This window comes from Carassius gibelio, chromosome B17 (assembly GCF_023724105.1).
Source record: "Carassius gibelio isolate Cgi1373 ecotype wild population from Czech Republic chromosome B17, carGib1.2-hapl.c, whole genome shotgun sequence".
In the NCBI taxonomy this organism is placed as follows: Eukaryota; Metazoa; Chordata; class Actinopteri; order Cypriniformes; family Cyprinidae; genus Carassius; species Carassius gibelio.
The window spans coordinates 26,993,649-27,006,176 of NC_068412.1; the positions used below are offsets into that span (position 1 = coordinate 26,993,649).

The following is a 12,528-nucleotide window of genomic DNA, read 5'->3' on the forward strand; positions in this document are numbered from 1 at the left end:
TAAGATCGAGTCCATGCGATATAATTAAATCTAGTGTATGATTAAAACAATGAGTGGGCCCGGTGACATTTTGCTTGACTCCAAAGGAGTTTATTAGGTCAGTAAACGCAAGTCCTAATGTATCATTTGCATTATCAACGTGAATATTAAAATCTCCCATGATTAGCGCCTTATCAACTGTAACTAGAAGGTCTGAGAGGAAATCTGCAAATTCTTTTAGGAATTCTGTATACGGCCCTGGTGGTCTATACACAGTAGCCAGAGCAAGAGATACATTAGATTTCTTTTGCATGTCTGACAGAGTAACATTTAGCAGAAGTATTTCAAAAGAGTTAAACCTGTATCCTGTTTTCTGGGTAACATTGAGAATATCACTATATATTGTTGCAACACCCCCGCCACGACCAGTCTGACGGGGCTCATGCTTATAACAGTAGTTTGGTGGAGTAGACTCATTTAGACCAAAATAATCATTTGGTTTTAGCCAGGTTTCAGTCAAGCAGAGTAAATCAAAACTATTATCTGTGATCATTTCATTTACAATAACTGCTTTTGGTGCGAGTGATCTAATATTTATGAGCCCAAACTTGTTTTTGTTCATTTACTTTACATTTTTCTGGTTTAATTACGATAAGATTTTTTCTAGATCCTACATTATATTTATATTTTGACCTCACTATTCGGGGAACAGACACAGTCTTAATAGGTTTTACAGCGCAAGTACTTTTAGCATTTAAGCGGTTGGAACAAAACTCATCATAATGCTTATTTGAGAATTGTCTTACTAGTCACATGGAGCGAAGTGTCCTGGTGATGCTGTCAGAGAGAAGCTCCGCTCCAATTCTGCTGGGGTGTAATCCATCAGCGCGAAACAGTCTAGGACGCTCCCAGAAAAGATTCCAGTTATTAACAAATAGCAGTTTCTGTTCTTTACACCATGACAACAACCATTCATTTAAAGCAAAAAGTCTACTGAACCTTTCGTGTCCTCGTCGATACGTGGGCAGTGGTCCTGACATGACGATCGTCGCCGCGGGCGTCGTGCTGCGAACCGTCTCGATCAGGCTCCTGAAGTCCCTCTTCAGCGTCTCCGTCTGCCGCAGCGTGGTGTCGTTAACTCCGGCGTGAAGCACGACCGCTCTGGGGCTCTCGCCGTCCTTCAGGATCGCGGGTATCTGCGCAGAAACATCGAGAACACGAGCACCAGGCAAACAATGAGTGTGCACTTTACCTTCGGCTAACGTAGCACTTACGTGTCGGACGATGGAGTCTCCGATGATCACAGCGTCGCGTCCTGTCTCGCGGAGGGGAGCGAAGCGGTTCTGGATGGAGATCTCGAAGGCAGGAGGGGGAGAAGTAGTCGCCCGGGACCCAGCTCGCGTCCTCCGCTGTGGATGCACCCAGGGTCCGTGGTGTCCCGGCGTCGCAGTGAAGGACATCTGGGAAGATCGCGTCCTGGGTGCACCGGGCCTGCGCAGAGAAACACACGGAGTAGACGTGGTGGGACTGTTAACAGTACGCTGTATACTTACCCCGGACTTGTGAGCGTCAGCCCGGGATGATTCCAGCGCGGCTCTCCGCTCTCTCAGCTGGGCCTGCTTCTGTTCCAGGTCGCGAATCTGCTTCCCCACGGCCTCGAGCTCGAGCTGCACAGAGTGGAGACACTCATCCGCCATTAAAGCAAGTAACAGTGAGTACAGCAGTGGTAATGTGTGAGAATAGAGTATTAGCAATGTAAGCGCAGTTAGCAGCAACCACGCTTGCTGATGCTACCTGGCTAAAAGCTAATAGCGGACCCGGGAGATCAAAATAAAACTAGTGATAGCGAGGCGCTCTGATTGTTTTTGTTGTAGAATACAATAGAGGATATATTCACGCGTTATATAAACGGAAACAATGATGTATAAAATTGATTTTTAAGTTAAAAATAGTAAATGAAAAGAATATAGTGACGGAGCTCAAACGTAGTACAGCCGTCAACAACAGACAGGAAGTGACGTGTCTTTTTGACGTGATACTCACTCAGAGTCAGAGGTCACTGCTCCATCACTGAGTTCAGGAGGGTCATTCATGAATCTGTATCTCTTCATAGACACACAGCTGGGTTCTGAAGATGCTGCTTTATGTTTCTGAACAGTAACCCCCTCCTTTCTCCACTCGTAGAGGCTCCTATTAGAGGCAGAACTACTGAAACACACACAACAGAAATATATTTAATTTAGGACCACAGTTGTCCAAAAAAAATGCATCTTATACTGAAAATCTTAATTAGTTTTGTAAATGTTGGTAATATGGTTTTGCTCTGGGCCCCTAATGCAGTCATGAATATAAGGAAGAACATGAGGAAGTGGAACTAATGGCAACTAGATGGCAGAGTTTTCAGTCTTCTTATTTTGACCTGTTCCCATATGTTTGCCAAATGCAAGTACCATTTTCACACCAAATGACACCAAAGGCCAGTTTTACCATAGTATCAAAGTACAATAGCACACTTAAGAAAACAGATTAAGCTGTTAAAGCAGTGTCTTAAATGGAAAATTGAAATTCTTGAGTATGATTTCTTTGTCATCTACCGAAATGATCTTAGGAACAGGTGGCAATACCCAGCCCTAATCATTAGTGGCGGCAGATCTGCCCTTTCTGCAAACAGCTTGGACGAGTGCATTTTTCCAATAAAATAAAATAAAATTTTAATAGTCATCATAGTGTGTCAAATAAACCATCATAAACATGATTTGTTTTGTTTTCCCCCTGCTCTATCAAAACATACTGAACTGTGACTTGACTGTGAAATAATTATGTGTTACGTACGTCCTTATTTGAAGATAGGCATAATTTTTAAAAAAAATAATACATAGGCCTATTTTGAAAAGCATTGAACAATAACAATAAATTCAATGTCTTAAAATCTCCTTTAAAAAGTCTCTAGCAGTGAAATCACATAACACCCACTCAAGGCCAGAGGTCATTTACTTTTACCCAAAAAGATTCGTAACAAATTGACTAGACATAGTCTGAATGAGCCTATTTAATGGCTTTACAAGTCTGCCATGTCTAGTACGATAACCCTCACTCTGCCCAGGCCTTTCCACTGACAGCTCCTTTCCAAAGGTTGATGGTTGTACAGAGGGGGGACTTTCATTAACCAGGCTTTCTTCGTGAACTGCCTTAATCTCAGTGACATTCTCCTCACTCAAATTGACACTTGTTGCCGAATCATCCTGATTCCCATTCCTTAATTCAGAGTGGTCACAACCGCGTTTATCATCGCCCACATGGAAATCAACACCAGTAACCGTAACATCACACTCACTGGTAGCAGATGTTACCAACTCCCCCTCAAATTCTACATCATCACTTTCATGAACAGTTTCCTCACACATCACATTCTGCTCATCCACTTCATCTCTATGTGCTACAGAACCACCAGAGCTGCTAGAGTGGTCAGCAACCCACTGAGTAGTCCTTTCTTCTGCAAGCTGCTCAAAACTAGAGTCCTCAGGTTCATCACCACTCATACTGGATAACTGTTCCTCGACAGCGTCTGCATCAAGCAAAGGCAGAAAGTCAACCGGCATAATCAGATTCCTATGAACAGTTTTAACAACGCCCGAAAGGCTTCTGAGTTTGTACGTGTTCATTAAGGAATTTTTGTCAATCACTACATACACTGTACTCTCCCAACGATCTGCCAGTTTCTTTTTACCTCTTTCGCCTTTGTTGGCTAATAAAACTCTTTGCCCAATGTCAATTGACTGTCCTTTACTCCTTTTGTTATACATTTCTGCTTGTTTGTGTTGTTGTTTTTCTGAATTTGACTGTGCAAGCTTCATAGCTTCACAGAGGTCTCGCTTGAGTGACTGCACATACTTATCAATGTCAACTGTTTCTCCACTCAAAAGTACAGGTTCAAACATCAGGTCAACGGGTAGTCTCGGAGTACGGGCATACATGAGAAAAAAAAGGTGAAAAACCTGTAGTTTCATGAACTGTACAATTATATGCAAAAGTCAAGGTGTTCAACATTTGCGGCCATCTGACTTTAGATCTGGAGGGCAGTGCACGGATCATGTTACCAAGAGTACGGTTCATTCGTTCCACCTGGCCATTGCCCATTGGATGGTACGGTGTGGTGTGCGTTTTGTCAATACCAGCCAACTGACACAGCTCTGCAATCAATAGACTCTCAAAATTGGCGCCCTAGTCAGAGTGAATGCTAACTGGAAAACCATACACGCAAAAGAAGTTATTCCAAAGAACCCGTGCCACTGTCTTCGCAGATTGATTAGCACAAGGATATGCACACGCCAACTTCGTGAAATGGTCAGTGACTACTAAAACGTCTTTACCCCACTGTCTCAATATCCTCAATGTTCCACGTGATTCATGAACTTTTTTGCGCCTAGAGGGGCGACGACCGCGGTCAATGAAAAACTTGACACGACCCACAACACCATCATTGACTTGTTTGCTAAGAAGTACATCATGAGTGAAAACGGGAACCGGGTTCTGCCCCACTGCTACAAGAGATTCCAAGTACTGCACATGTGAAATAGCTCTTATAGTACCAGCGTTTTCCCAATGCTGATGTGTCCTGTGTTGAACTTGCGACAATACTGCACCAAGTCCAGATGTAGACGCATCAACGGATAAAATGAACGGCTTACTAAAGTCAGGGTGAGCCAAAAGTACTTCCTCAACGAGTGCTGCCTTAAGATTCTGAAATGCCTGTTTACACTCCTGGGTCCAATCATCTGGGACAAGTTTGCGGGACAACGAAGGCTTTTTCCTACTTTTCGAATGCCGAGGCCTTTTCTGACCACCAGTCAGAGCAAACAAGGGTTTAGCCAGTACAGAACAGTTTTCAATAAAATGCTGGTAGTAGATAACCATCCCTAAAAAGGAACGTATTTTGGAAGGAGATGGAGTGACACCATCTAACTCCATCAAATCAGCCTCTTTAACCTTGACTATAGCTTCTACTTTACCCGGATCCCTCGAAATTCCATGTTGGGAAATTACATGACCTAGAAATTTAACTGAGCGCCTCAAAAACAGACATTTTGAAGGTGAAAGTTTCAAATTATGCTCCTTCAGACGCTGAAATACCATTTCCAAACGGGCTAAGCCCTCTTCTTCAGACTTCGCAAATACCAACAAATCATCAAGGTAACACAGAAGACTTAAAAAGTTCTGGTCACCGAATATAGTAAGCATCATTCGCATAAACGTGGCTGGGCTATTACACAGACCCTGTGGGAGACGATTGTATTCGTGCAATCCTAACGGTGACGAAAACGCAGTATACTTCCTGTCAAACTCATGTAGAGGTATGTTGTAATAGCCAGCCGTCAAGTCCATGGTACTTTAGTTGCTGTTGCTCTCATTACAGTCAGATCTGTGGGCAGAAATGTGTTCACCTGTTTTGGTGTTGTCTGTTTGACAATTGTTGTTTTATGGTGTTGTTCACACATGCAGATCTCTGTGGCACATAAAAACTTCTTGTATTTTACACCCCCCTCATTATTTTTCAAGTCAATTTAAAAGATTAAAAGATCAAATGGTGTTTTGTGGCTGTATACGACTGTGGCTTTGTGTAAATTCTGTCATGCTCAAAACAAAGGAAAGGAAGTTTTACAATTGTTATGTAAATTTGGTCCTGTTGCTGTAAGAGGTAATAGCCTCTAAGAGCGAGTTTGAGGTGAGATCTGGCTCAAAATACTTCCATAAAATGTTTTTATTATTACAAGATTAGTTGCAAATTCAGAGTTTCCATTTCCAAATAATGTTAGCCATTCTCTCTGATCAGATCAAATTTTTAGTTGGTGCTCCTCAGTGAAGGATGAATTAGTTTGCTATCGCTTGTGCCACACTATTGAAATGAAATCACACTTCCTCCCTTTTGGCACTGTGAAGCAAATCAATCTTACACACGGTTTAAGTTCTCACATGTGAGGAGAGCATTTTCATTGAGACATTTATGAAATCACACTGTGGCCACATGGCTATTCTATGCTCCTCTACATGGTTTAACTGCAGCTATACAGAAAATAGCAGAGTGTACCACTCAGGAGACAAACAAATTCAACACAGACACACATGCAACTTGAAATTGCGATGCAATTCCAGTATTAAAGTTATTCCAATTTTACACAAGACACATGGTCTAGTATGCATGTAGCATCTACAACCTTAAACCTAAGTGTTTACACACTTACAGTAAAGCAGTTATGTGTTTTTTAAAGAATAAACTAAACTAAGCTATGTGTACATTTAGTAGCACAAACAACTATAATGTGTTTTCTATGCTCACAATGTTCAGCACAATTATAAATTTGAAAATGCAAGCAGGATTATTGAAATTTGGATGTTTCCATATTAAACTCATTGCTATTAAACTGCTAACCCACTAGTAAGTGAACTTAGACGGTACTAGTAAGTGAAGGTAGACTTGTTACATGTCAACCCCTGATCTTTTCCTTTAGAAAGTGATATCCTACGTTTCAGAAAATAAGGTGGAGGTCTGCCCCTTCCCAGTGACCAGCATTTTTCCTCTGTATGGCCTATTTTCTGACAGGAAGAACAAAACCTGCTATCTTTGCCACAGGTTTGTTTGCTGTGTTCTCCTGAAGTTTGAGGATTTTCATGAATCTCTAATGTTTTCTTTACACATTGCGCTCTGGTCCACGACTCTGCGCTATTATGGTGCTGCATCTCCTTAAGAACTGAAATCGGCACACTATCTTGAGCAGTGGCACAGGCTTCCTCTGAACTAAAAGTTCTAGATTCATCACAGCAAGTCACCTCCTCCAAGAAGTGGACATGCTTTTCAGTCCCACTGCTTTTAGAATAATTCCCTTCTGTCATCCACTGTGCAGATGCAATGGTTTGGGGCTTTGATTTCCATCTGTTTTCTATCCTTGAACCCCAATCTACAATCGCTCTGAATGTGTTTTCGACTGAATCTGCTCCGTTTAACAAAGCATTTTGGACTGGAGTGCCAGCATTGTTCTTTATGAGTTGTAACAATGGTTCGTGATCACGGCTTGCATTTTCTAGACCGGAATATTCTTTGTATGTCGTCCACAGACGTTCGGCGAATGTTTCAAACGGTTCATTGCTTTCCTGCTTAATTTGTAGTATCCTGCTCCAATCTGTGCTTGTTGGACCCCTTATATCTAGCAATGCCTGTTTTAATCGTTCAAAGATACTTTCGTCAGTTTCGTTATTGTTTCGCTTGATTATGTCTCCAGATTTCATTTGAGGGGTTAATTTAGATCGGAGTTCTTCAGGAATGGTTAAGAGTGTGATTTGCCATACATCCCTAGTTTCCAATTTATACACTGTGGCTTGTAGCATCAGTGTTTCCCAGTAGGGTTGGAATGGCCCTCTTCTGGGCATCATTCCCACAATCTGTTTGTGTGTTTTACACTCTTCGCATGTTAATGGGCGGCTAATCGTGGTTATTTCATCGTTTGTATTTGTTATGGTTTTGAGTACAGCAATTTTAACTGATTTGGAGGGTTTTTCGCTGGATTTTGCTCTGGTTTTAATCAGACTTCGCTGATTTTGTTCTCCGTGTCTCTGAACGGGATCTCGGTTTCTCTGAGAATCTAATGCGGCAACATCATCATCGTCACTATCGCTGTTTCTATCATAATCAAAGGTTTCATCCAGTGCCGCTTGCTTAACTGCAGCCACTGGGAAGCCTGCATTATTACAGCAGTCTTCAAGAGCTGATATATAATTATTGCCGGTTTGGAGTTTCTTTTGAAGCCCTTCGAGTTTTCTTGACATAATCTCACTCTGTCTTGCCCAACCTTGTCTTTCGAATGTAAATGCCTCGACCTGTGCTCTTAGTTTTTGCAATTCTTCAGAGCGCCCTTTTTCAATTTCTTTGATGCTTGTTATTGTTCGTTTGTTTTCAGCTATTGTCTCGAGGTCATTTTTACGAAGCAGGTAGACGATAGCAGTTGGGATATTCTTATATTTCGATTTAGATGCAAATTATTTGCCCTCGGCCAAAAACCAAGCTACAATTTCATTGTTTTTCCATTTAAGATTGAATCCTTTATCATTTAAACTAAATAGTGTGTCTTTTATTTGTAATGCTTGAATTTCCATGATCTCCTGATCTACACTGTCACTGTATTGTCCCTGAAAAGCCATGTTTCCCGGTTAATTCTCCCCCCACCGGATTTCTACGGTCTCCGGTCTAACAATGGGTATGTCAACCCGTTCTAAAAATGTGTCTTTATGTGAAATGCAAAAAGCTTTCCCTCAACACTTCTAATATGAAAAAAAGAATGAACTTACCACAGCAGTTGTAGACAGGGAAGAAGCTCAAACCTTATATCTTCAGAGAGAATCAATTTGAAGTTAGCGCTGGAAAGACGTCACTCGCATAATTAGGGAGATCACGTCGGGGTCACCACTTTGTAAGGTCCAGACACTCGGCCCAAGGAAGGTATCCGGTGCTGGAAGAAGGTTTCCGGCGTGTTCTGTCTTTCAGCGCGTAGAGTTATTCATTTTAGGTTAAACTCAAATCTGACTCCATTTTATTATTTAATCTGACTCCATTTTAGTATGACCTCGAATTTAGGTTGAAATGCAAATTGGTTGTATGCCTTTTTAATTAATATTCTTCTGACATTTGATTATTCTAGTTAACTCTATTTTTATATTAACTCATTCATTCGGGTGATCATGTTGCTAACAAGGATACAACATAATCTACTAGTCAATAATTACAGAGTAAGACAGAATAGAATCAAAATGTAACAATTTATTTACAGTCAGGTAGAGATGTATTTTGCCAATTACATATCCAATTGAAACAACAACAAATCATATCAATACAAAGCATCAAATTCTCAAAGATGAATCTAAAAGTAAAATATGCATACCTGACCTTAGAAAATACATAGTATGAAGTGAAGAGACACACAACACACTACGGGCTTTCTGGCTACAGAAATCGCCCTGATCCTTTTGCTGCAATCCTTTAAATACCTCAGACCAAGACAAACATCCCCCGAGATGAAGACAGAAACTAACAATTGGAATTTGCATTACCTCAGGTCCCAAGCCTGGGTGGTTTTACAACTCAATGGGAACAGGGGGTAATTTACATGGAGGGCCCTAGGAAAGGACACTCCCATCACAGTAATCAAGATATCTCTTGACTCTTCAGATCTGTATTATCTTCTAATCTACTTTTGTGAGAGTGAGACCATTGTACCAGTTGCACTGAGACATTTCCAATGATACTAGACATGACTGTTAGATCACTTGCATTGACATTTTCATGTAATCATTTTGAGCAGACTGAGTAGAAGGAAGAATGGGTGAAGGGATTTAAAATGAAACAAATGGTCAGGAGGGGAGGAGGTCTCCTGCTCCTCCACTCTGTGGGGTGTCTCGAAGATGCCCGTGTATGTTTGTATTGTCTGTTTCTCAGGAGATCAAAGTATCTCAGGTTCTTTCGCCCTTACAGTACTAAAGAACATGTTACCCCCCAACGCAGCCAGGACGTCGCTCTGATGTGGAAGCGGATGGGCATCTTTAACAGTTCTGGCATTAAGCCATCTGAAGTCGGTGCAAATTCGTAGATCGCCGTTCTTTTTCCACACGAGAACCAAGGGAGAGGCAAATTCACTACAAGATTTACGAATTATGTCTTTTTTCTCCATTTCATCCAAGGTCTCTTTCAATTTGTGATAATGAGCAGGCGATATTCTACGATATGGTAACCTGAATGGCCAGTCATCTGTTAGTCTAATACGATGACAGAAATCCTGCGCCTCACCACAATCTAGATGATTTCTCGAGAAGACAGACTCATAGGCCCCAATCAAATCAACAAGTCTCTCTTTACACTGCACAGAAGCTTCACAGCCACCAGTTGGAATGGAGCTAAGCCCTAGCTTTTCCAGCTTATCGTTCACAACACAGATGTCACTACACACACTTATCGCAGTGAGGCTACCACAGGAACCATTACTTCGCACTTCCCCCACATTTTGGTGAACAGTCAAAGTGTCAGACAACTGATCAAAATCCTCTAAGGCAACACAGGGAAAAACGTCTGCAATTTTCGAATTTCTGTGTAGAGTTATTTCTGCATTGGTGGGGTTGATGATCTTCATGGGTAGCCACCCATCTCCCCACAATGGAGAAACTATTCGCCCAACCATTATCCGTTTGTTCACACATGGAGATGCACAAGGCTCAACAACAACCGTACTGCCAGCTGATAACACGGTACCCGTGGGTAAACGACCCCACACCAAATGTTCAGTCATAGGCTGAAGAGTTACAGCACCTTTCAACTTCAAAGTTCCGACCTTGTCAGGGATGGACTCCCCTCGCCATCTCTCTAGGTTAGACAGAAGACGAAGAAACTGGCTACTGTCACTCTGGCCCGGTACATCAGGTTTACTCATAACACGCCAAAATCCATCATTTGACTTGAAATGTCGTATAAGTGGCTTAAGCACATTGGTACCCAAAACAATGGGATCAAACTGTCCTTCAACAAACAGAACTGGGACTAAAAACTTGTACCCATAAACTTCAAGTTTCAAATCACACAGCCCTAAAGGACTGGTTTGTTTACCCCCACAACCCACTAAAATAATATCCACTGGGACAAGCATGTCGTCTGTAAACACACCTGCTTGTTTTAACCAGGGGGCAAGGAACTCGACCGGAAGTTGAAGTCGGGTGGGGGCTGCCATCTTTTAGCAGAACTTCACTTGCCTTAGCATTCCCATTGACTCCCATTCATTTTGGCGTCACTTTGACAGTGAATAACTTTACATCTGAGGCTTTTAAAGACTCCGTTTGTTCATTATTTATTTCTAAAGATACAAGACAATGTATAAAGGGCTACATTACCTTCTATGTTACATTATGGCCCCGTATAAACAGTTTTTGTAAAAAATAGGCTAACGATTGAGTCATAACCACTCATCTCTCTGTCGCAGTTCCGTACAGACAGGAGGAGAAGCTCGCAGGCAATTAACTTAATATGGCGTACTGGCATTACATTTTAAAATACTATACAAAATAATGAATCAGAATACTTACTCCTGCTCACTCACGACAAAGAACTCCCCGCTCAAGCTCGCCGTCTCTGCAAGATTAACGATGGCAGTTTGCACGCACAGCTACTAGAAGATTTACATCTGTCAGACAGGTTGCTGACGTCGTCAAGCTTCGTTTGAGTCTGGGCGTCAGAAAAGGAAGTGCTAAAAAACGCTTAAAATGGGCTTCACTTGTCTCAATTGAGTTCCAATGGGGTCGCTGTGTCCATTTCTTTTACTGTCTATGGTTTTAACATGGGTATTATAGCAGCACTGATGGTAGTCGCCATTGACCCAGTATCCAACATTCCTTTCAACTCAACTTTATCCTTCACTAAAATATTAGTGTAGAATAAACTTTCATTTTGAGGTGTTCTCATGGTGTTTTGCAAGATTACTTTGCTAGACTTTGGGACATTTTGACAAACGAAAGCATATACAGACTCAAGGTCATCACTGTCAAAGGAGGTTGAATTCATGTGCCTACCATCGCTCTCCTCCAGATGTAGGCTCAATAGTTTCCCTGAGTGGGCCTTTGACTGTGACCATCGACCACAGCAGTCGAGCTGTTCGGTCTAACCTGTGAAACAGACATCTCACACATGTCACTTGTATGTCCAGGAAGATAACAAGTGAAACACAATTTGTGCAATCTACAGTGAGCAACTGTGCTGTGGTCAAGACTCTGACAGACCCTACACACCTGTGGTCTCTTAACATTCGGTTTACGATGCACGACTGCTTTGGAGGACTGTGCATTACATGTCAATGCTTTTTCCAGCATAATTAGTATCCTATCCATTGTGTTACTTTCACATGTTGGGTTATCATGCTCAACTGGGACTTGGGTTCTACCAGGTGGTGTACCACCTACATCAGGAATGACAGGGCTAATGGTTTGTTGTGAGAACTGACACTCGTACACTTTGCGGTCTCTTACAAATTCATCTAAGCGGTCCTGCACCTCTGCAGCGGTCCACTCACGCTGTGGTTTGCTCAAGAACATCATAGAGAGACCTTTATCGGGACAATTACGTATGAACATAACTGCAAGCTCCATGTCCTGGTTTTGCAATGTTCTGCCCTCACTTTTAAGATGCTGTTCAGCTAGGTCAGCGGCTTTGTTTAATCTGATCCAATAATCAAAAGGACCTTCATTTTGATATGGTGTCGTAGCATAAAAATCAGCCATAGGAAGACCTGTGGATATCACACCCCCAAAGTGCTGTTTGAGGATGCGGAACACCATATCTACATCACCAGACCTTGAGACTGAGGCGCTATTGCGCAACCATACTGTCAGGTCCATAAATATTGGGACATCGACACAATTATAATCTTTTTGGCTCTATACACCACCACAATGGATTTTAAATGAAATGAACAAGATGTGCTTTTACTGCAGACTTTCAGCTTTAATTTGAGGGTATTTACATCCAAA

At 41.9% G+C, this 12,528-nt stretch overlaps 2 protein-coding genes across 2 annotated transcripts in view; both read right to left on the reverse strand.

The window, feature by feature from the left end:
* Positions 1 to 12,528, reverse strand: part of LOC127976159 (NACHT, LRR and PYD domains-containing protein 3) — a 579,287-nt gene that overhangs the window by 155,098 nt on the left and 411,661 nt on the right. The window lies entirely within an intron of this gene.
* On the reverse strand, positions 606 to 1,655 carry LOC127976164 (uncharacterized). The gene is made up of 2 exons (XM_052580392.1): positions 1,533 to 1,655; positions 606 to 1,470 (listed from the first exon to the last, which is right to left on the reverse strand). The coding sequence occupies exon 2, from the start codon at positions 1,437 to 1,439 to the stop codon at positions 789 to 791; it is 651 nt and encodes a 216-aa protein (XP_052436352.1). The 5' UTR covers positions 1,440 to 1,470; positions 1,533 to 1,655; the 3' UTR covers positions 606 to 788.

Coding starts and splice junctions, on each gene's coding strand:
- LOC127976164 (XM_052580392.1), bottom strand. CDS start 1,439: ATGTCCTTCACTGCGACGCCGGGACACCACGGACCCTGGGTGCATCCA.